Source organism: Physeter macrocephalus, chromosome 14 (assembly GCF_002837175.3).
Source record: "Physeter macrocephalus isolate SW-GA chromosome 14, ASM283717v5, whole genome shotgun sequence".
Classification (NCBI taxonomy): domain Eukaryota; kingdom Metazoa; phylum Chordata; class Mammalia; order Artiodactyla; family Physeteridae; genus Physeter; species Physeter macrocephalus.
In genome coordinates, this window is record NC_041227.1 from 28,084,409 (window position 1) to 28,102,334 (window position 17,926).

Sequence of the window (17,926 nt, forward strand, 5' to 3'; positions counted from 1 at the left end):
TTCATGACATTTTTTTTTCTTAGATTCCATATATATGTGTTAGTATACGGTATTTGTTTTTCTCCTTCTGACTTACTTCGCTCTGTATGACAGACTCCAGGTCTATCCACCTCATTACAAATAACTCAGTTTATTGCCAGTGTCTTTGCATTTTTCTGTGATACCTCTGGGATAATTTTTATCCTAAAATTGCTATATCAAAATGCAAAAACACTACCAAATAGCCCTTCAGAACAGTTGCATGAATTTACACTTCTACAACAGGAGTGTAATTTCTCTTACTATTTCTGCCTATTTCTCTTACTACCATTAACTATTTTTCATTATTTTTAATTTTGCCAATCAGGGAGGTGTCATTGGTACCTTGTTTTAATTTGTATTTATTTATAAGTGATATTTACTAATCTCTTATACCTTATAGTTCTTGTTTTGAATTATCTGTTTGTATCCTTTGCTCATATTTCTATTGGGATGTTCACCTTTTTCTTAAGTTTAGGACCATCTTTTAACCCCATTTATGGTATTTTTCACCAAGCAGATGTGTCCATTTTTTCCTGTATTTTCTTCATGAGCATTTTATCTATTGTTATTTTTTTTTAGGTGTTCCTTTATCTATCTTGAATCTATTTGAATTATAGCTTTACTATATTTCCATATGGATAGGCTTCAGAAACTTGGCAGTGAATGAAAGCAGGGTATTAATTACCTCAACTCCAAAGCCACACCACCCACTAGGCCAGGAATTCACTCTCTGTTTTATTTTTCAGAGTATGCCCATCTTAGCTCATTGGAGCTCTGTCCTAAATGATGCAATGCCAGCAATATGGAATGCTGGAAATGTGATTACACTTTCTCCCATTCACAAGGAGGTATCTTCTTTCCACAGAAATATAGATTTCAAAAGGAAATTGCCCTCTCTGATGTTAACCACAGAAAAATTAAAATCTCAAAATCTTTTCCGACCCCTCCCAACATTTTTTTATTATGCTCACTCACTGACACCAGCCATCTTCCACAGTTCCTCCAGAGTGGAAGCAATGAATCCTCCTATATTCTTGCACATTCAATATTTCTTGAATCTTTGCACTGTGACTTCCACCAAATTATAAGTCCCTCCAAGATAGTTGTCATCCCCTTCCTTTTTGGCCATGTGAGCAGCGGGGCTTGGGAGGGTGACGCACTTAAATAGTTCTCTGCATTTGCCTCAGGGGTACTTACCTGATCCCACTGACCTGTCATATTTTTACTCTTTCAGAACCCAGCCTGTCTACTCTATGAAGTCTTCTTCTGGCACATTCACCCTATAGTCCACCTCTTCTTGGACTCCCCCTACCCATGTTTTTATTATACCACATAATCACGCTTTAATGCAGTTATTTAATAGTCTAGCACTTGAGGGCAGCCCATATACAAATGAACCTGTAATTTGACATGCGAAGATGAACAGGGCTAATTAGAGGCCTCTCCTACAAGTTTTTTTTTTGTTTTTTGTTTTTTGAGGGTTTTTTTGCGGTACGCAGGCCTCTCACTGTTGTGGCCTCTCCTGTTGCGGAGCACAGGCTCCGGACGTGCAGGTTCAGCAGCCATGGCTCACGGGCCTAGCCGCTCCACAGCATGTGGGATCTTCCCGGACCGGGGCACGGACCCGTGTCCCCTGCATCGGCAGGCGGACTCTCAACCACTGCGCCACCAGGGAAGCCCTCTCCTACAAGTTTTAAATTGGGTTCTGAGAGCCTGAAACAGTTCTCTTATGACTCTCAGCACTAACTATACTTTAGAATTCACCTGAGAAGCTTAAAAAAGCAGCAGCAGCCTGGGCCCTGCCCCCAGAGATGCTGATTTAATTGGTCTGATATGGGACCTGATCATCATGGTATTTTAAAGACTCTCCAGTGATTCTTATGTTCAGCTGGCATTAAAAACCCCTGAGTTAGCTGAAAGTTGTGTGGATTCAGGGTCTGGGGCAGTATTATATCCATCCATATGCAAGCTAAAGCATAGAAGGTCAGATGGAAAAGAAGATCATTAAGTACTGAGAGGATGTGAGCATGGCTTCAGCCGACAGCTTCGTGATTCCTGTTCCTGCAAGAGCAGGTGGCTTTAGGGCTCTGAGAGAGCCCTGTAATTATTCCCCCACCACCGGCCAGTGACCACCACCTGGGTAGAGGTTATCTGGAATTTAAATTCTAGACTGTAATTATTTTACATAATATAGGAACAGTTTTTTAAGTTCTACTGGCTTTTTTTCTTGCACCATTGAATGTGTCCCATGTCTTGTCCTTTGTTGGATGTTGTTGTTATGCAGAACTATATCCTAGAGTCTTTCTCTCAGAAAAGACCTGAGAAAGAATTTGATACTTGGGGAAGACCTTTTATAAAGTCTGAAGACTGGAATCTTGAGTTTTGCAACATTATCTTCTATTTCTTTGTTTCCTCACCTTTAATTCTATTTGCTTGCATTCTGGACTTCTCTAGTAGATGAATGAGTACAGCTCTGGATCTGTCCTCCATATTTCTTAATTGAACTCTCATTTCTTTTTCATTTTCCTTCACACTACATTCTAGGTGAGCTCCTCAGCTCATTAATTTAGTCTAGTGTTGGGTCCATTTCTTTTGTTGAGTCATCTGATTAGGTTTTTTTATTTTAACATTTGCATTTTATTTCTAATATATGTTCCTTGTAGCCTGTTTCAATTTTATGAATGCAATTTACTTTCATATTCCTTTGTGATATTAATAAATGTTATTATTTTATTTTGAAGTCTTATTTTGTGCTATTAATAATTGTCTCCTCAGATGCTGTTTGTTGTTGTTTGGCACCTCTCTTTCACAATGCTGGTTTTTCTCAAAATGTCTGATTTTTGGTTATGTTGAAGATTCTGTGTTTACCTGTGTATGGTTGCCATTTCTGTCTGTCACAGCCTCCAGTGAGTATGGAGTATGGAGGCAGAGTGTGCTGCTGGGTTAGGTATATTGTTAGTTTGTCTTCTGTATGAGAGAGTATCCATCCTGCCTGGCCTCTCTAGCCCCAGGACCAGAGCTCACTGCCTTAGTTGCTCTCTTCCATTGCTCAGCACAAGCAGGGAGGAGGGAAGAAGCCATCTGGTGTGGCCACTCTGAATGCAGCTCCCCCGCAGCACTCTGGCAGTTCTCCAGAACCCCCTCCCTCCTTGTATCCATATACTCTAGACTGACTGACTGACTTCTTCCTTCGTTCCTCCCTTCCTCCCTCCGTCCCTCCCTCCCTCCCTTCCTTCTCTCTCTCCCCCCACCTTTCCTTTCCCTCTCTCATACACTCACTCTCTTTCTCTCTCTCTCTCCCCCTCCCTCCTTCCTTCCTTTCTTCCTTCCTTTCTTTTAATTTTTAGAGACTTTATTTGTTGAAAGCAATTTTAGGTTTACAGCAAAATTGAGAGGAAGGTACAGAGATTTCCCATATACCCCCTGCCTCCACACATGCATAGCCTCCCCCATTATCAACATCACTTGCCAGAATTATACATTTTTTACTAAAGATGAACCTACACTGATACATCATAATCATCCAAAGTTCATAGTTTACCTTAGGGTTCGCACTTGGTGTTATACATCTGTGGGATTTGGACAAATGTATAATGTCATATCCATTGTCATAATATCAGTATTTTTTACTACCCTAAAAATGGAGCCCCTTTTTTACTTTTTTGCTCTCTCTAATCTGGCTTCCATCCCAACACCCCATCTAATTTTTTTTTGTTGAGGGCAACTAGCACATCTCTGTTGCTAAATCCAAAAGTTAGTCTTTAGTTCTTATCTTTTTGGCTTTGCAACAGTATCAGTCAACTGATCACCCCATCAGTGAGACTCTTCTTGCCTTTTGTGAGTCCATACTGCCCTGAAGCTGCTCTTTCTTGGCCTCCCTTGCTGAACTATCTTTTCTATTCAACTTCTCATTGTTGCTATTCTTCCAGAGCTTGACCCTGGCCACCTCCTTACTCTGTGTTCTCTGGTTGAAGTCTGCCATCCCCATCTGCAGCATAACATGCCCAGAAATGAACTTTTTGATCCTTCCTCACCAGTCTTCCCCACATCACTAATTGGCAAATCATGCTGCTGGTTCCAAGTCACTTCTTTCCCTTTCACACCCAACAGGCATTCTGTCGCCACATCCTAGCAGTTACAGTTAGCAACCTGCCCTACCTCTACTCCCCACCCTAGCCCTAACCATCACAATCTCGCCAGGACTATTTCAGTTGATTTTGGCTCCTTTACAACCCACAAAAAGTCCAGAGGAGACCTTTAAAATCATTAATTAGTTTGTATCTAACCACTTATCTAGTATCTAGTGGCTCTACATTGTATCTAAAATAAAAACCAGGGCCCTGCATGAACTGGCCTCTGTTCACCTCTCCACCTTCACCTTACGCTCCTCTGTTCTGCATTCCCATTACATGAGCCTCCTTCTGTTTCTTAGAAAGCACCAAGCTCCTTCCCACTTCATGGCATTTGCACATACTTTTCCTTCTTTCTGGAACGCTCTTCTCCTTACCCTTTACCTGTATACTTTTACCCATTGCTTTGTTTTTCCAAACAAAAACCAATTCTCTGACATCAACTGACTGTCCTACAATTCAGTTCTGACACTAAGCACATGGAATCAGTGCACACCCCACAGGTTAAGGGCTCAGTCCAACAAGACTGCTCCTACTTCAGACGTCAACCACAAATGGATCCCAAGGCTACCCATACTTCTGCCTGGCCAAATACAAGTTTGGGTTGTTCCTGTGACCCCTCTCAGATTCAACAGTTTGCTGTTGCCTCACAGAACTCAGGAAAACACTATACTTAAAATTGCAGGTTTATTATAAAGACTACAACTCAGGAACAACCCAGTGGTTGTTCAACAACCCAGAGATGCATTGGGCAAGGTATGAGGGCAAGAGGGAGAGCATAGAGCTTCCATGCTCTTTCTGAGCATGACATGCTCCCAGCACATCGATGTGTTCACCAACCCTGAAAGCCCCCCAAACCTTGTCATTCCACATTTTTTCAAGGTTTCATTGAGTAGGCATGATTGGTGAAATCACTGGTCATTGGTGATTGAACTCAATCTCCAGTCCCTCTACCCTCCTGTGGAGGGGAGGCGCACTGGGGGGCTGAATGGTCTAACCCTTTAATCACATGATTAGTTTTTCTGGTGGCCAGCCCCGTCCAGAAGCTGTTTAGGTCCTTCCCTCCCATGAAGGGAGAAAAGACACTCCTGAATTACATCTCCATAAACGTGTTATAAAAAATAGTTAATTCAGATTCAAAGCCACTGTCATTTTTTTATACCCTTCTGTATTATATAAATTACTTTGTGTAGAAAACTGGTAAAGATACATTTTAAAGATTTTTTAAATCAAAATTAAAAGATAGTTTCTTCCTTTTTAAGGCTGAGTAATAGTCTCTAAAGATAAACCACAATTTGTTTATCTGCTCACCTCCTGATAGACATTTGGGTTGTTTCCAGTTTTTGACTGTTACAAATAAAGCCATTATGACATTTGTGTAAAAAAAATAGGAGAGGATGCTCCTATCACATAGGAGATTTCAAGGGTTTTAGGAGCCCTGTGCCAGGAACTTGGGACAAAGGCCATATGTATATTTCTTACCATACCACACTCATCCTTCAAATTTCGGCACAGTGTCACTTCCTCCAAGATTCCATCAATGAACCCCCAAACTAAATTCTCTCCCTTTGTTCTACCCTCCCATGGAACTGTTATTATTTTTCATCACGGTACTTATCACAGTTCTGTACTTGCGTACTATGTATCTACAGTTAGACTCTAAGCTTCGGGAGAGCAGGTACAGTGTCTCTTTTGTTCACCCCTGTATACACACACACTTTGAGCATCTAGCACAGAGTCATGCTCCAATATATGTGGAAAGTACAGCACACCTTCAGGAGAAGCACAGAGCCATGAGGGACCATAGACACCAACCTCTCCGAGGGGAAAAAAGCTCGTGGTGCTGCTGATAGGAATGCAGAGGCCGTATGCTAACTCGGTAGCTCCAATTAGCAGGTGTGTTATGTTCTTGGACCATGTGTACAGAGTGAGGTGACTCAGCTGCCAAGTACCAACCCAGTGAGGATTAGTCACCTCAGCTGATTGGTGGAAGACTGAATGACACCATCAGAATCGATCAGGGACCACAGAGTCTTGTGTAGAAAACAAGGACAGATGGTGTTCTTATCACTTCTCCCTTTTTTTGAACCGTGGGAACCTTTGGAAAAGAATGCAGAACTTTGGTATCTAATGAGAACCTACTGTATAGCTCAGGGAACTCTACTCAGTGCTCTGTGGTGACCTAAATGGGAAGGAAATACAAAAAAGAGGGGATATATGTATACGCATAGCTGATTCACTTTGCTGTACAGTAGAAACTAACACAACATTGTAAAGCAACTATACTCCAATAAAAGTTAATTTTAAAAAATTAAACTTAATTTAATTTCCACTAAGCTTCCATTGAGTTCAAAGACAATAAAATACAGGACTTTTGCTAAATATTAAAAAAAAGGAAGAATGCAGAACTTTGGTTTTTCTGGATTTTGTTTAAGAAGTAGAAATGATGAGCTTTTAGCTGAGAATGGAGTCCTTTTCATGAGCATGAGGAAGAAAATATTTTCCCAGAGCAAGTTAACCAGGTCCAAAAGGATATACATGAAACATAAGGAGAGAAGGAAAGGTATACAGATAATCCTAAGCACTCTGAAGAATAGCTCATAGAATACAGAAGAGAGAATTAGAGTTGGGGTGGGGGTAGAAGGGGATAGCTCAGTGATTCAAATGAGAAAATATCAGTGTGAGATAAGTTAGAAAAGGACTCCCAGACTTGGGCACAGTGAAGAGTAAACTCTAGATCCTGATAAATCCTTGGGCCCAGTGAATAGTTAACTCTAGACCCTGATAAATCCATTAAGCCCTCTTTGTGTCTTAATGAGATGCTCTCCCAGACTCCAGTAGGAGCCTTGTGTGTATAAAGAGGGAAATAATAAGACCCATTTGCTTGCTTTCTCTGAAAATCAAATGAGGTGATGCATGTGAAAGAGCTTTGTATCTGGAAGTGATGTAGTAGTGTGGTCAGGATAATGTTTATTAGTAGAAGAGGGAGAGACAGACTAACACTCTGTGAAAATCTGTGTGACCAGTTAGAGGTGCCTTAGAGGATAGCATTTGGGTGAGAATAAAAAGAGAAGCAGGGGATGTCCAATAGGAGGCACTGACCAATAGGAGGGACTGTAATGGGAATTCCTGATATTGGCAAGGTATGTTTTTGTAAAACTTTTAATTATCTGAACTTCTGCTAAGGTCCTTGCCAGATTGACAGCAGACATTTTGACACATCCATGTCTTGTTGATCATTTCATTTTCCAGAAGATGGAAGTGATATGGGGTCCTACCACTCTGGATCTAATTCAAACCAGAATGGTGAGGTGCACATCACAGGAGCTTGGGAAGAAGCAGCAGTGTCTCTGTGTTTAGATTGGTTGGGATGTCAAGGCCAGGCCAAGAAATGAATATGTAGTTCTTTTGTTTTTATTTTATTTATTTATTTATTTATATTTTTGGCTTAGTCAGGTCTTAGTTGCGGTATTCAGGCTCTCTAGTTGTGGCGCAGGCTCAGTTGTTGCAGTGCGTGGGCTTAGTTGCCTCACAACATGTGGGATCTTAGTTCCCCAACCAGGGATCGGACCCACGTCCCCCGCATTGGAAGGCAGATTCTTAACCGCTGGGCCCCCAGGGAAGTCCCGAATATGTAGTTTTAGAAAGGCTAGACTTGTAAGGACAGGAAAAGGAAAGTTCAGTACACTCGAAAGTATCATTCTACTTACACAATTACAGTTAAGCTGATGAAAAACATCCGCAAACACAGAGCTCTCAGAAAATATTGTGAGTTTTCAGAGATATATATTGATACAAAAGATGGAAAGAAAGACCTAGAGTCAAGACATGGATTTCTGAGCATAGTCTCAGGAAAGTGTAAGCCTCTGATAAGCAGGGACAGGTTTAGGACAAAAAAGGACAAAGGATTCTTGTTTTTTCCTAGGTACAGAGCTGAAAGGAAGTGAAAGACCCTTAGCCTGGGGCCAGTGTCCCTGTGTTGGAAGAGAGAAATACACTTCTTTAAGAATGATCTTTGAGTGCCATAGGAAAATGTTAATAATTGCAAGGCTGAGTAATGAACATATAGAGATTCACTGGATCAATCTCTCTTCTTTTGTGTATGTTTGAAAATTTCCATGATTTTTTTAAAAATTACATTTGTATTTAAAACTATAGAAAACAGTTGATAAGAGGAACTGCAGTAAGTTGAACACTGAGTCACAGCCCCACCTGTACCCAGATTAGTAGTAGGAAAAAAAAAGAAGGGAGGGGTATCAGCAAGTGTCACCTTTTTTGAAATAACTAATAAATTCTTCATTGTCGTGTTACCCTTGGAGAAATCATGCACGTATCAGCTTTGAGGAACAGTCATTGTGTGTTGGTATGCTGTTTGTGTCTCTCAGGAAAACTGGAACAGGCGGAAGGAACTGGGTTGTTGGTGTTTCTAACAGGTCTGCGTTGAAGACAGAAGCCCCTCAGGGATAAGGGGCACAGACCTGAGCTGCACTGTTTCACAGTTCTGTGTTGAGGGTAGTCCAGGAGAGGCCTCTGAGTGACACCAGACTCCTTGCCTCTGAGGCCAGCCCTGTATTCAGCTGCATCAGCAGCATCCTGACCAACTCATCTGTTATATGTTCTTCCATGTGGATTTGCTGCCACCATGTGTTTATCTATTAGAATAAAAGTACCAGAAAGCAAGCTGATGGGGGGAGAAAAGCAGGATTATGCATAGAAACCATGAAAGATTAAGAAGGTTACTGTTCTCAGACTCCCTTACTGCTTCTTCCTATTCTCCCCAACTTCTCAGTGTTGGGGTGCCCCTAAGACACTCTTCTCTATTTGTATTCATCCCCTTGATGACCTCATCCAGATTCTTTACTTCAGATACCATGTATATGCTGATGACTCTCAAATGCTGTCTCCAGCCCAGACCTGGCAACCAGCCCCCAGGCTTATGTATCTGCTCACGACATCTCCCCGTAGCTTTCAGGTAGATGTCTCAGGACTCAACATGTCTAAAACTAACCTCTCTGCTGTCTCGCACCTGCTCCCACCAGAGCCTTCCCTGTCCAGGTTTGATGGCAAGTTCCTCAGACCCTGACTTCTCTCTTTTATACCCTACATCCAGCCCATCAGGAAATCCTATTGCCTTGACCTTCAAGTCATGTCCAGATTCCAAAGTGCTTTTCACACCCCTGCTACCACCATCCTGGTTTGAGCCGCCCTCATTTCTCACCTAGACTCCTGTTCTTTCTTTTTCTGCATTGCTACCTCAGTGGTCTCCTCAGCATAAATTAAATCATAACACTTCTCTGCTCAAAAACCTGCACTGGCTCATCTCACTCAGTAAAATCCAACACCATTTTAATGCCTGTCGGGCCCTCGTGATCTGCCCTCTTCTTACCTCTGTGTCTATCCCTGGCCTAACTTCCCCCCCAACTCCAGACACACTGGCCTCCTGAGGTTCCTCAAGAAATCCCAGGCACATCCTTGCCTCAGGCTTTGCACTGGCTGACCCTGGTTGCCCAGGCGCGTTTCTGCAGACCTTCACAAGCCACCCCCCACACATCCTCTATGTCTTAGCTCAGATGTCACCTTCTCAAGAATTAAGGCCTACCCACTCTGACCATTCTGCTTTAGAGTGCCACTGTCACTCCTGAACCTCTTTACCCTTACCATCTTTTTAATCTGTGTAGTATTTACTCCCTTCTGACATGCTCTATAATTTGCTCACTTATTTTGTTTACTGTTTGCCTCCATCTGCTGAAATGTAAACTCCATGGGAAAAGTGGTCTTTTGTTCTGTTCACTGATGTATTCCATGAGCCGAGAACAGGACCTGCCTCAATAAAGTACTGATAAAAAGAAAAATAGAAACTGTCAGAAAGGAGGAAGGATCATCAGTGTCAGGACAGCCGGGAGGCCCAGCAAGATAGGAACTGAAGACTGCACTGAGTGATCACCTGGGGAGCTTCTCTTTTGTCAGGGGACCCAGCGGAGGGGTCTGCACTCTGTGCCTCTTAGGGAGTGATGGGCTGAGGGAGGCTTAATTTCTATTTCTGAAAGGGCAGAAGCTCAGTCCTCCTAGCACCTTAGAGGGCCTGTCACCAGCCTGCTGTGGAGGCCTGTCTTCAGCGATCTGTGCATTGAAGCTGCCTCTCGTAAAGCCAACCCCATCCTGCAAACCCAGAGCTCAGCAAGAGAGTACCCAGCTACAGGGGCAGAGAGCCTTGTGTCTGCTTGTAACACTCTGGAACAGTACTCTGTAACAAGCCCCTTTTACAAGTTAATGAGTGAAAATGCCAGTTTTAAAATTATTTAGCGGTTACTAAGAGGTTTATCTGTTAGGCTCATTAGTCCTTTTAATCAGAAGTCAGTCATTCTCTTTGCTGTCATAGTAGCTTTTCAAACCATTCGGTGCCTGGTTTAAGAGGCATTGAATGTTGAGAGAACATTGAAATCATTTGCAGTTATAAGACCACTGGGACTTCGTCTCTCCTAATACTTTTAAGAAAGTTGTTGGCTTGAATTTAGTTGTTTTATTTTATTTAAAAAATAGGTATTTACTTTGAATATATATTACTACATATAAATTTATTGTTCCTTATGAAAAGCTGGTTGTTACTTTGATAGTTAACTTCTCTCATTTTTTTGGACTTTACCAGTAGATCTTTGCTAATTTGATTAAGTAGCATGCTTGTTACTTGTCATAATTATCATAGAATTGTTTTTATTATTTGGGAATAGCATGATGGGCCATTCTGATAAAGGCCGGCAGGAAATCAAGGCTCTCCTCTCAGAGTACCTTGTGGAGACAATATTGTCTAGTGGTTGGGTCGGGAAGCCCAGCTTATCAAAAGTCTTATCACACTTTGTATCCTATGAACCAGGACATGGTTGTGATGACTCATCAGAAAGGAGCTTGGAGTTGGTATTTGGGGGATTTTTTTCCCTGCCTGACATGGGGTGTGGATGACAGTGTGCTGATTCCGGGTGTTGGGATAATAACTCAGTACTTTCCTTTCTCACAGTTGTTTCCTCTCTTTGCTCCTGGTGGCCGCTGTGGTTTGGAAGATCAAACAAAGTTGTTGGGCTTCCAGGCGTAGAGAGGTAAGCCTCAGTGGTTAAAGATTAATGAATCCCTGTAAGAGCTTTTTCCTTCATATTTCCCTTAAGCAAGTCAGTTTTGCTATTTAGTGATAATTGATGGATATATCTATAGAGAGAGTAATGTATGGTCAGTAGACTTCAATCAGTGCTATATAAGCTATAGTTCATTCTGTACTACACTGTTTTAACTTTCTAAAAGGAAACTAAGAATCATATTGACTTACAGGTGTCAACTTTATCCTTCCTAACAGAAGCTGGTTCCTTAACTCAGGCTGGAGATCTGAAGGCTTAGTAGCACAGCCTTTACAAGAGCCTTTCATGAGGATGAGAGTAAAATCTCAAAAATTTCTCATTATTCAAGGAAAGATAAATGTGTGTCTAATAAGCCCAGCAAATATTTATAATTGGCAAATCAAATAAATAAACTTGATGAAAAATTACAACACAAAAACTGTTTATTGCAACTTTCACTTGTGTGTTTACTCTGCCTTTTAGTCATCATGTCTATTGCAAATAGAAGTGCACTAAGATCTAGACTTTGTGCTGTTTGGTTTTCTATATAAAACTTGATCTATGGACAAGATTTAGAGGAGAACAGAAATATCTAAAATCAAAATTCACAAGCATGCAGCACTGTTCATAGAATATTACGTGTCTGTAATGGGGTTAAGGTAGGCTTCAGGATATGAGCCTCTTCCTGTGGGCCGAGACACCTTTTCTGACCCATGTGAAGGTGATGTTATCATAGAGGTAGCATTACATCCTCTTTATTATGATTTTAAAAATTCAGTGGATAACATATTCAGAGGTTTTTTTTTTCTTTTTAATAGCTCTATTACTAAGATATTTTAAAATCTCAACAAATAGTACAGTATTCTGAAAAAATATGTTATCCAAATGTGTAATAAAAAAGTGAGAAGCCATATAAACTAGTACCAAGGAAGGAATCAAAAACTTGTCAAAATATTACTCTCTCCACAAAGGGTATTAGACCCAAGGAGTTTCAATTTGAAATGAGCTTATGAAGATAATAATAGTCTACTCCTTCTTGGGTGCTTATGAGAATTAATTATTTCCAAAATATATAAACGGTTCCAGGGTAAAGGAAAAGATGGGAAGCTGAAAAGAATCCTGATACATTTTATGCTTAGAAACCTTGAAACCAAAACCTGAGAAAGGTAGCACCAAAAAGTAAGGACCAGTTGTATAATGACTGTACGTGCAGCAGTCTAGTTTACCAGTGTAGAAAAGGGATCATTTCATACCAGAAAACCTACTAAGATATGTTATATCAGTGGGTAAGAAAATGAAACCTAAATTTTCGGTAGTGGCCAAGTAATCATTTAGTCATTTATTGATATTAACACTCATTCCTAGTTTAAAAACAAAACTCTTAGTAAACTCAAAAATAATACCTCCTCAACACTTTGAAGAATAACCAGATAACCAACATCACCCATGATGAAAAAATACTAGAGCTTGTACCCAATAAAACCCAGACAAGTTAGTCATATTAAGAACTGACATTTGAGCATTTCTAAATTGCAGGCAGTGTTGTAAGAGGTTTTATATAGATTAACTAATTTAATCCTCACAACAGCCCTATAAAATAGTTAGTGACACTAGTCCTGTTTCACAAATAGAGGAACTGAGGCTCAGTGCCCCCCCCCTCACCATGATGAAGAAAATAAGACTTTCTCTTTTAACAAAATGATGAAATATTTCAGATACTCTTGGGAAACTTACCCATCACCACACAGTTACAATAAAGACACCAAACTGGGCTTTAAACTTAGGACTTCTGTTTTCACAGACCATGTTTCTAATCACAATGTAGTCCCCATTGTCACTTACTTTTGTTCTGGGTATTCTAGACTCTGCACTAAGAGAAAGAGAAATAAGAAGTTTTGTTACTTTTGGAAAGGGAACAAAATTATTATTTTCATATAAGATGATTAAAACATCATATAGATTTACCTGCATAAAATTACTACTTAAGTATATAAAAAATAAACAAATGAATAACATAGAAGACAAACAACCAACTGGAAAATATTTGCAGTGTACATGAAAGAAAATAAGATGAACACCTTGTAGAGAAGAGGTTTTCCCCCAAAAAAGTATGCTTATTACACAGTTGATCAACCAATAAACTAAGCTTTTACCTTTGTGATTTAAAATTTCTCTGTTACTGTGAACCTGACCATTCAAAATATATTTTATCTTTTCTAAAATATCATTCATGATTTATCCCTCTCAGAGCTGTAGAAAAGTGATTTGATATTTTTTATAACAACAAAAATAATAGCAGCTAATACTGCTTAAGTCATTGCTACATACCATGCCCTGTTTTAAGTGCCTTTACTCACATTATCTCCTGCACTTGTCATAAAGGAACTAGACTGGGAACTGGAGGCGGGTAGGCACTCTGTCTCACTGTGACTGCACACTTAGAATAGCAGAGAACCCAGAGGAGGGTTGTTGTTATATGTATTTGTTGAGTAAATGGACCAATAGCTTTGTGAGATGTAGGAATGTGATTATTGACATGTTAACACAATGTTTAATATAAAAATGCCCTTCTAAAACAGAGCCATGATCTATCCAGCCCAAGATTCTGTCTCCTACAATAGTTCCAAGGGAGTGGTTGAAGTAGGGCCTCATTGTCTTTCACAGCATGACCTCAGAGCTTCCGTGACATGCCCAGATTTCTGATATCCCTAATGATATATGATTGACCACACGCCACGTGCTAGGCACTGTGCTAGTTAAAGCATTTCATTTAATCCTACTGATACTTTTATGGGATTAAAAATCCATTTCAGAGAGGAGGGAACTGAAGCCCAGAGACTTTAAACACCTTTTTTAAAGTCACACAGCTGGAGAGTGTTGAAGCAGGTATTCATATCCAAGCCTCCCTAAATCCAGAGCCCCTAGTTGTCCCTCTGCTCTGCAAAACTTCATGGTTTTTTGTGTTTAGCTTATACCACCTCTCTGAATAAAGAGCTCTTTCAGTTCCTATCTACTGTGTAACAAAGGATAGTTTTTGTTGCTGTGTAAATACTTGGTTCAAGTTTCAGCAGGAAAAAAGAAAGCCTGGCTTTAATCTAGTAATAAAAATATGAGGAGATAGGATAATTTATTTTATGTGTTTAACAAGCAGGCATCATAGCATTATATCCATCAGTACATTAGTATGTATCTCTAACAGATAAGGACTTTTTCTTTAATATAACAATACTGTCATCACAGCCAACAAAATTAAAATGTTAATACGTGGTCCATGTCCAGTTTTCCCCAGCTGTCTCAAATATATCGTTTTGGACTTGATTTGTTTGAATCAGGGAGGATGAGGTATTTTTAATATGTAGTATTCTCTAATAAAATCCCCTCAGTACTCTTTGCATTAATGATTGCTATATTACTTATCAGCAACTTCTTCGAGAGATGCAGCAGATGGCCAGTCGTCCCTTTGCCTCTGTAAATGTTGCCTTGGAAACAGATGAAGAGCCTCCTGATCTTATTGGGGGGAGTATAAAGGTGAGATTGTATTTCAAAAGTCCCTGTAACTTAACGTATCAAAACTCATGCTTCTAAGTCTGGGGAACCAGAGAGAGCAAGAGCCTCATTCTGTTGCCTCTTATGTTATCCTCTCTCTTTCTTCCTAACAGTAAGTCCACTGAAAGTGTCAGGTATTCTTTTTCTTTCATTTTCTAATCTTTGATTCATGTGTTAAGCAGTCTCATATTCAGGGAATTTTAAAGTGTAAATAACTTGTCTGATATTCTTGTAAGTTTTCTGTGGCGTAATACTTGAAAACTTGAAAATAGCTAAATTGAACCATTGTTCCTTATAAGTATTTTGGGGGATTTTTTAAAAGGGGAAAAATCATGATTGACTATGAATTCTGTAGTCAAAATAAATAATTCTGACCCTCCCCCCAACCATGATGAAGAAAATAAGACTTTCTCTTTTAACAAAATGATGAAATATTTCAGATACTCTTGAGAAACAGCTATATGTTCATGGAGATATGTATACACACACATATATACATATGTGTATGTATGTGTATATATGTGTGTATATATATTATATTTTATATATATATATATATATAACCTATATGTCCTAACATACTTATTAAAGCATTACTGAGCTTACAGGAAGTATGTGAAATTTCCAGGGACCGCTCTTCTCCAAAAAAGAACAAACCATGAACCAAAACCAGAGCCATGCGTGGTCTAAAGTGGTTCTAGACTGGTAACACACCACATCTCACAGCTGAAGTACATGCAGATCCTGTCTGAGGGAAAACATACCCAATTCAGCCATGTAGGACTCCTATAGATCAAGACCAAGGAATCAGTGATCACCAAGGACAAAAGAGAAAAGCCATGAATAAGAGTCAGCAGAAACAACAGAATTGACATCTAATGAATATAATATAGCTCTGTATGAAATGTTTAAAGAAATGAAAGATAGAATCATAAAGATGAGGAAGCCATGAGAGTCAAGAATGGCCAATCACACCTGAAAAAGAACCAAATGGAACCGTTAGAAATGGAAAATACAGTAGTTGAAATTTTTTTAATAATTCAGTTTACATGTTAGACAGCACATCAGACACAAGTAAGGAGAGAGCTTTTGAGCTGGAAGATGACTCTAAAGAAACTACACAGGCTGCGGAACAGAGAGACAAGGAGATGGAAAATATGACAGATAATGAGAATATGGAGGATAGAATGAGAAAACTTAACGTATATATTATCACAGTCCCAGAACAAATGAATGGAGGAGAGGCAATATTCAAAGAGCTGAGAATTTTCCAGAACTGATGGAAGACATGATTATACAGATTCTAGCAAAACTTATTGTAAGCAGGAGTAAGGAAAAAGCAGAGGGAAGGCAGGAGAGAAAGAAAACTACAGTTGGGTTTATCATAGTGAAACTGTAGAACTCCAAAGACAAAGAGAATGTCTTAAAATTAGCCAGAACAGGGCTTGCCTGGTGGTGCAGTGGTTGAGAGTCCGCCTGCTGATGCAGGGGACACGGGTTCGTTCCCCGGTCCGGGAAGATCCCACATGCCGCGGAGCAGCTAGGCCCGTGAGCCATGGCCGCTGAGCCTGCGTGTCCGGAGCCTACGTGGAGAAATTGGAACCCTTGTGTACTGTTAGTGGGAATGAAAATGATGCAGCTGCTGTGGAAAACAGTATTTCTCTTCCTCAAAAAAATAAAAATAGAGCAGGCAAGATGGCGGAAGAGTAAGACGCGGAGATCACCTTCCTCCTCACAGATACATCAGAAATACAGCTACACGTGGAACTTCTCCTATAGAACACCCACCGAACGCTGGCAAAAGACCTCAGACCTCACAAAAGGCAAGAAACCCCCCACGTACCTGGGTAGGCAAAAGAAAAAAGAACAAACAGAGACAATGAATAGGGACGGGACCTGCACCAGTGGGAGGGAGCCGTGAAGGAGGAAAGGTTCCCACACACTAGAAGCCCCTTCACGGGCGGAGACTGTGGGTGGCGGAGGGGGAAGCACCGGAGCCTCGGAGGAGAGCGCAGCAGCGGGGTGCGGAGGGCAAAGCGGAGAGATTCCCGCACAGAGGATCGGTCCCGACCGGCACCCACCAGCCCGAGAGGCTTGTCTGCTCACCCGCCGGGGCGGGAGGGGGCTGGGAGCTGAGCCTCGGGCTTCAGTCGGATCCCAGGGAAAGGTCTGGAGTTGGCAGAGTGAAAACAGCCTGAAGGGGCTAGTGCGCCACGGCTAGCCGGGAGGGAGTCCGGGAGAAGTCTGGAGCTGCCGAAGAGGCAAGAGACCTTTTCTTCCCTCTTTGCTTCCTGGTGCGCGAGGAAGCGGTTTAAGCGCGCCGCTTAAAGGAGCTCCAGAAACGGGCGCGGAGCTGCCGAAGAGACAGGAGACTTTTTCTTGCCTCTTTGCTTCCTGGTGCGCGAGGAGAAGGGATTAAGGGCACCGCGTAAAGGAGCTCCAGAAACGGGCGCGAGCCGCGGCTGTCGGCGCGGACAGCAGAGACGGGCGTGGGACACTAGGGTTGCTGCTGCCGCCACCAAGAGGCCTGTGTGCAAGCACAGGTCACTCTCCACACCGCCCCGCGCGGGAGCTCCTGCAGCCCGCCACTGCCGGGGCCCCGGGATCCAGGGACAGATCCCCCGGGAGAACGCGTGGCGCGCCTCGGGCCAGTGCAGCGTCACGCCGGCCCCTGCCGCCGCAGGCTCGCCCCGCATCCGTGCCCCTCCCTCCTCCCGGCCTGTGCCAGAGCCCCTGTATCAGCTGCTCCTTTAACCCTGTCCTGTCTGAGCGAAGGGCAGACGCCCTCGGACGACCTACACGCAGAGGCGGGGCCAAGTCCAAAGCTGAACCCCAGGAGCTGTGCGAACAAAGAGGAGAGGGGGAGGTCTCTCCCAGCAGCCTCAGAAGCAGCGGATTAAAGCACCACAATCAACTTGAAGTGCCCTGCATCTGTGGAAAACCTGAATAAACAGCGAAATATCCCAAGTTGAGGAGGTGGACTTTGGGAGCAAGATATACTATTATTTTCCCCTTTTTTCTTGTTGTGAGTGTGTATGTGTGTGCTGCTGTGTGAGATTTTGTCTGCATAGCTTTGTTTCCATCATTTGTCCTAGGGTTAGTCCAACCCATTTTTTTGTTTTTTTT

The 17,926-nt window shown here is 41.6% G+C and overlaps 1 protein-coding gene across 5 annotated transcripts in view; it reads left to right on the top strand.

The window, feature by feature from the left end:
• The window catches only part of ATRN (attractin), a 168,619-nt gene that overhangs the window by 135,760 nt on the left and 14,933 nt on the right, over positions 1-17,926 (top strand). For 2 of the 5 annotated variants that reach the window (XM_028498927.2, XM_024117128.3), the window contains 2 exons: positions 11,164-11,242; positions 14,675-14,782. In XM_028498927.2, the coding sequence (XP_028354728.1) occupies positions 11,164-11,242; positions 14,675-14,782 (187 nt within the window). Of the gene's footprint in view, positions 1-1,255; positions 2,755-11,163; positions 11,243-14,674; positions 14,783-15,428; positions 16,372-17,926 lie in introns of those variants that run through there. The other 3 variants (XM_028498929.2, XM_024117131.3, XM_028498928.2) reach the window with 2 other exon arrangements.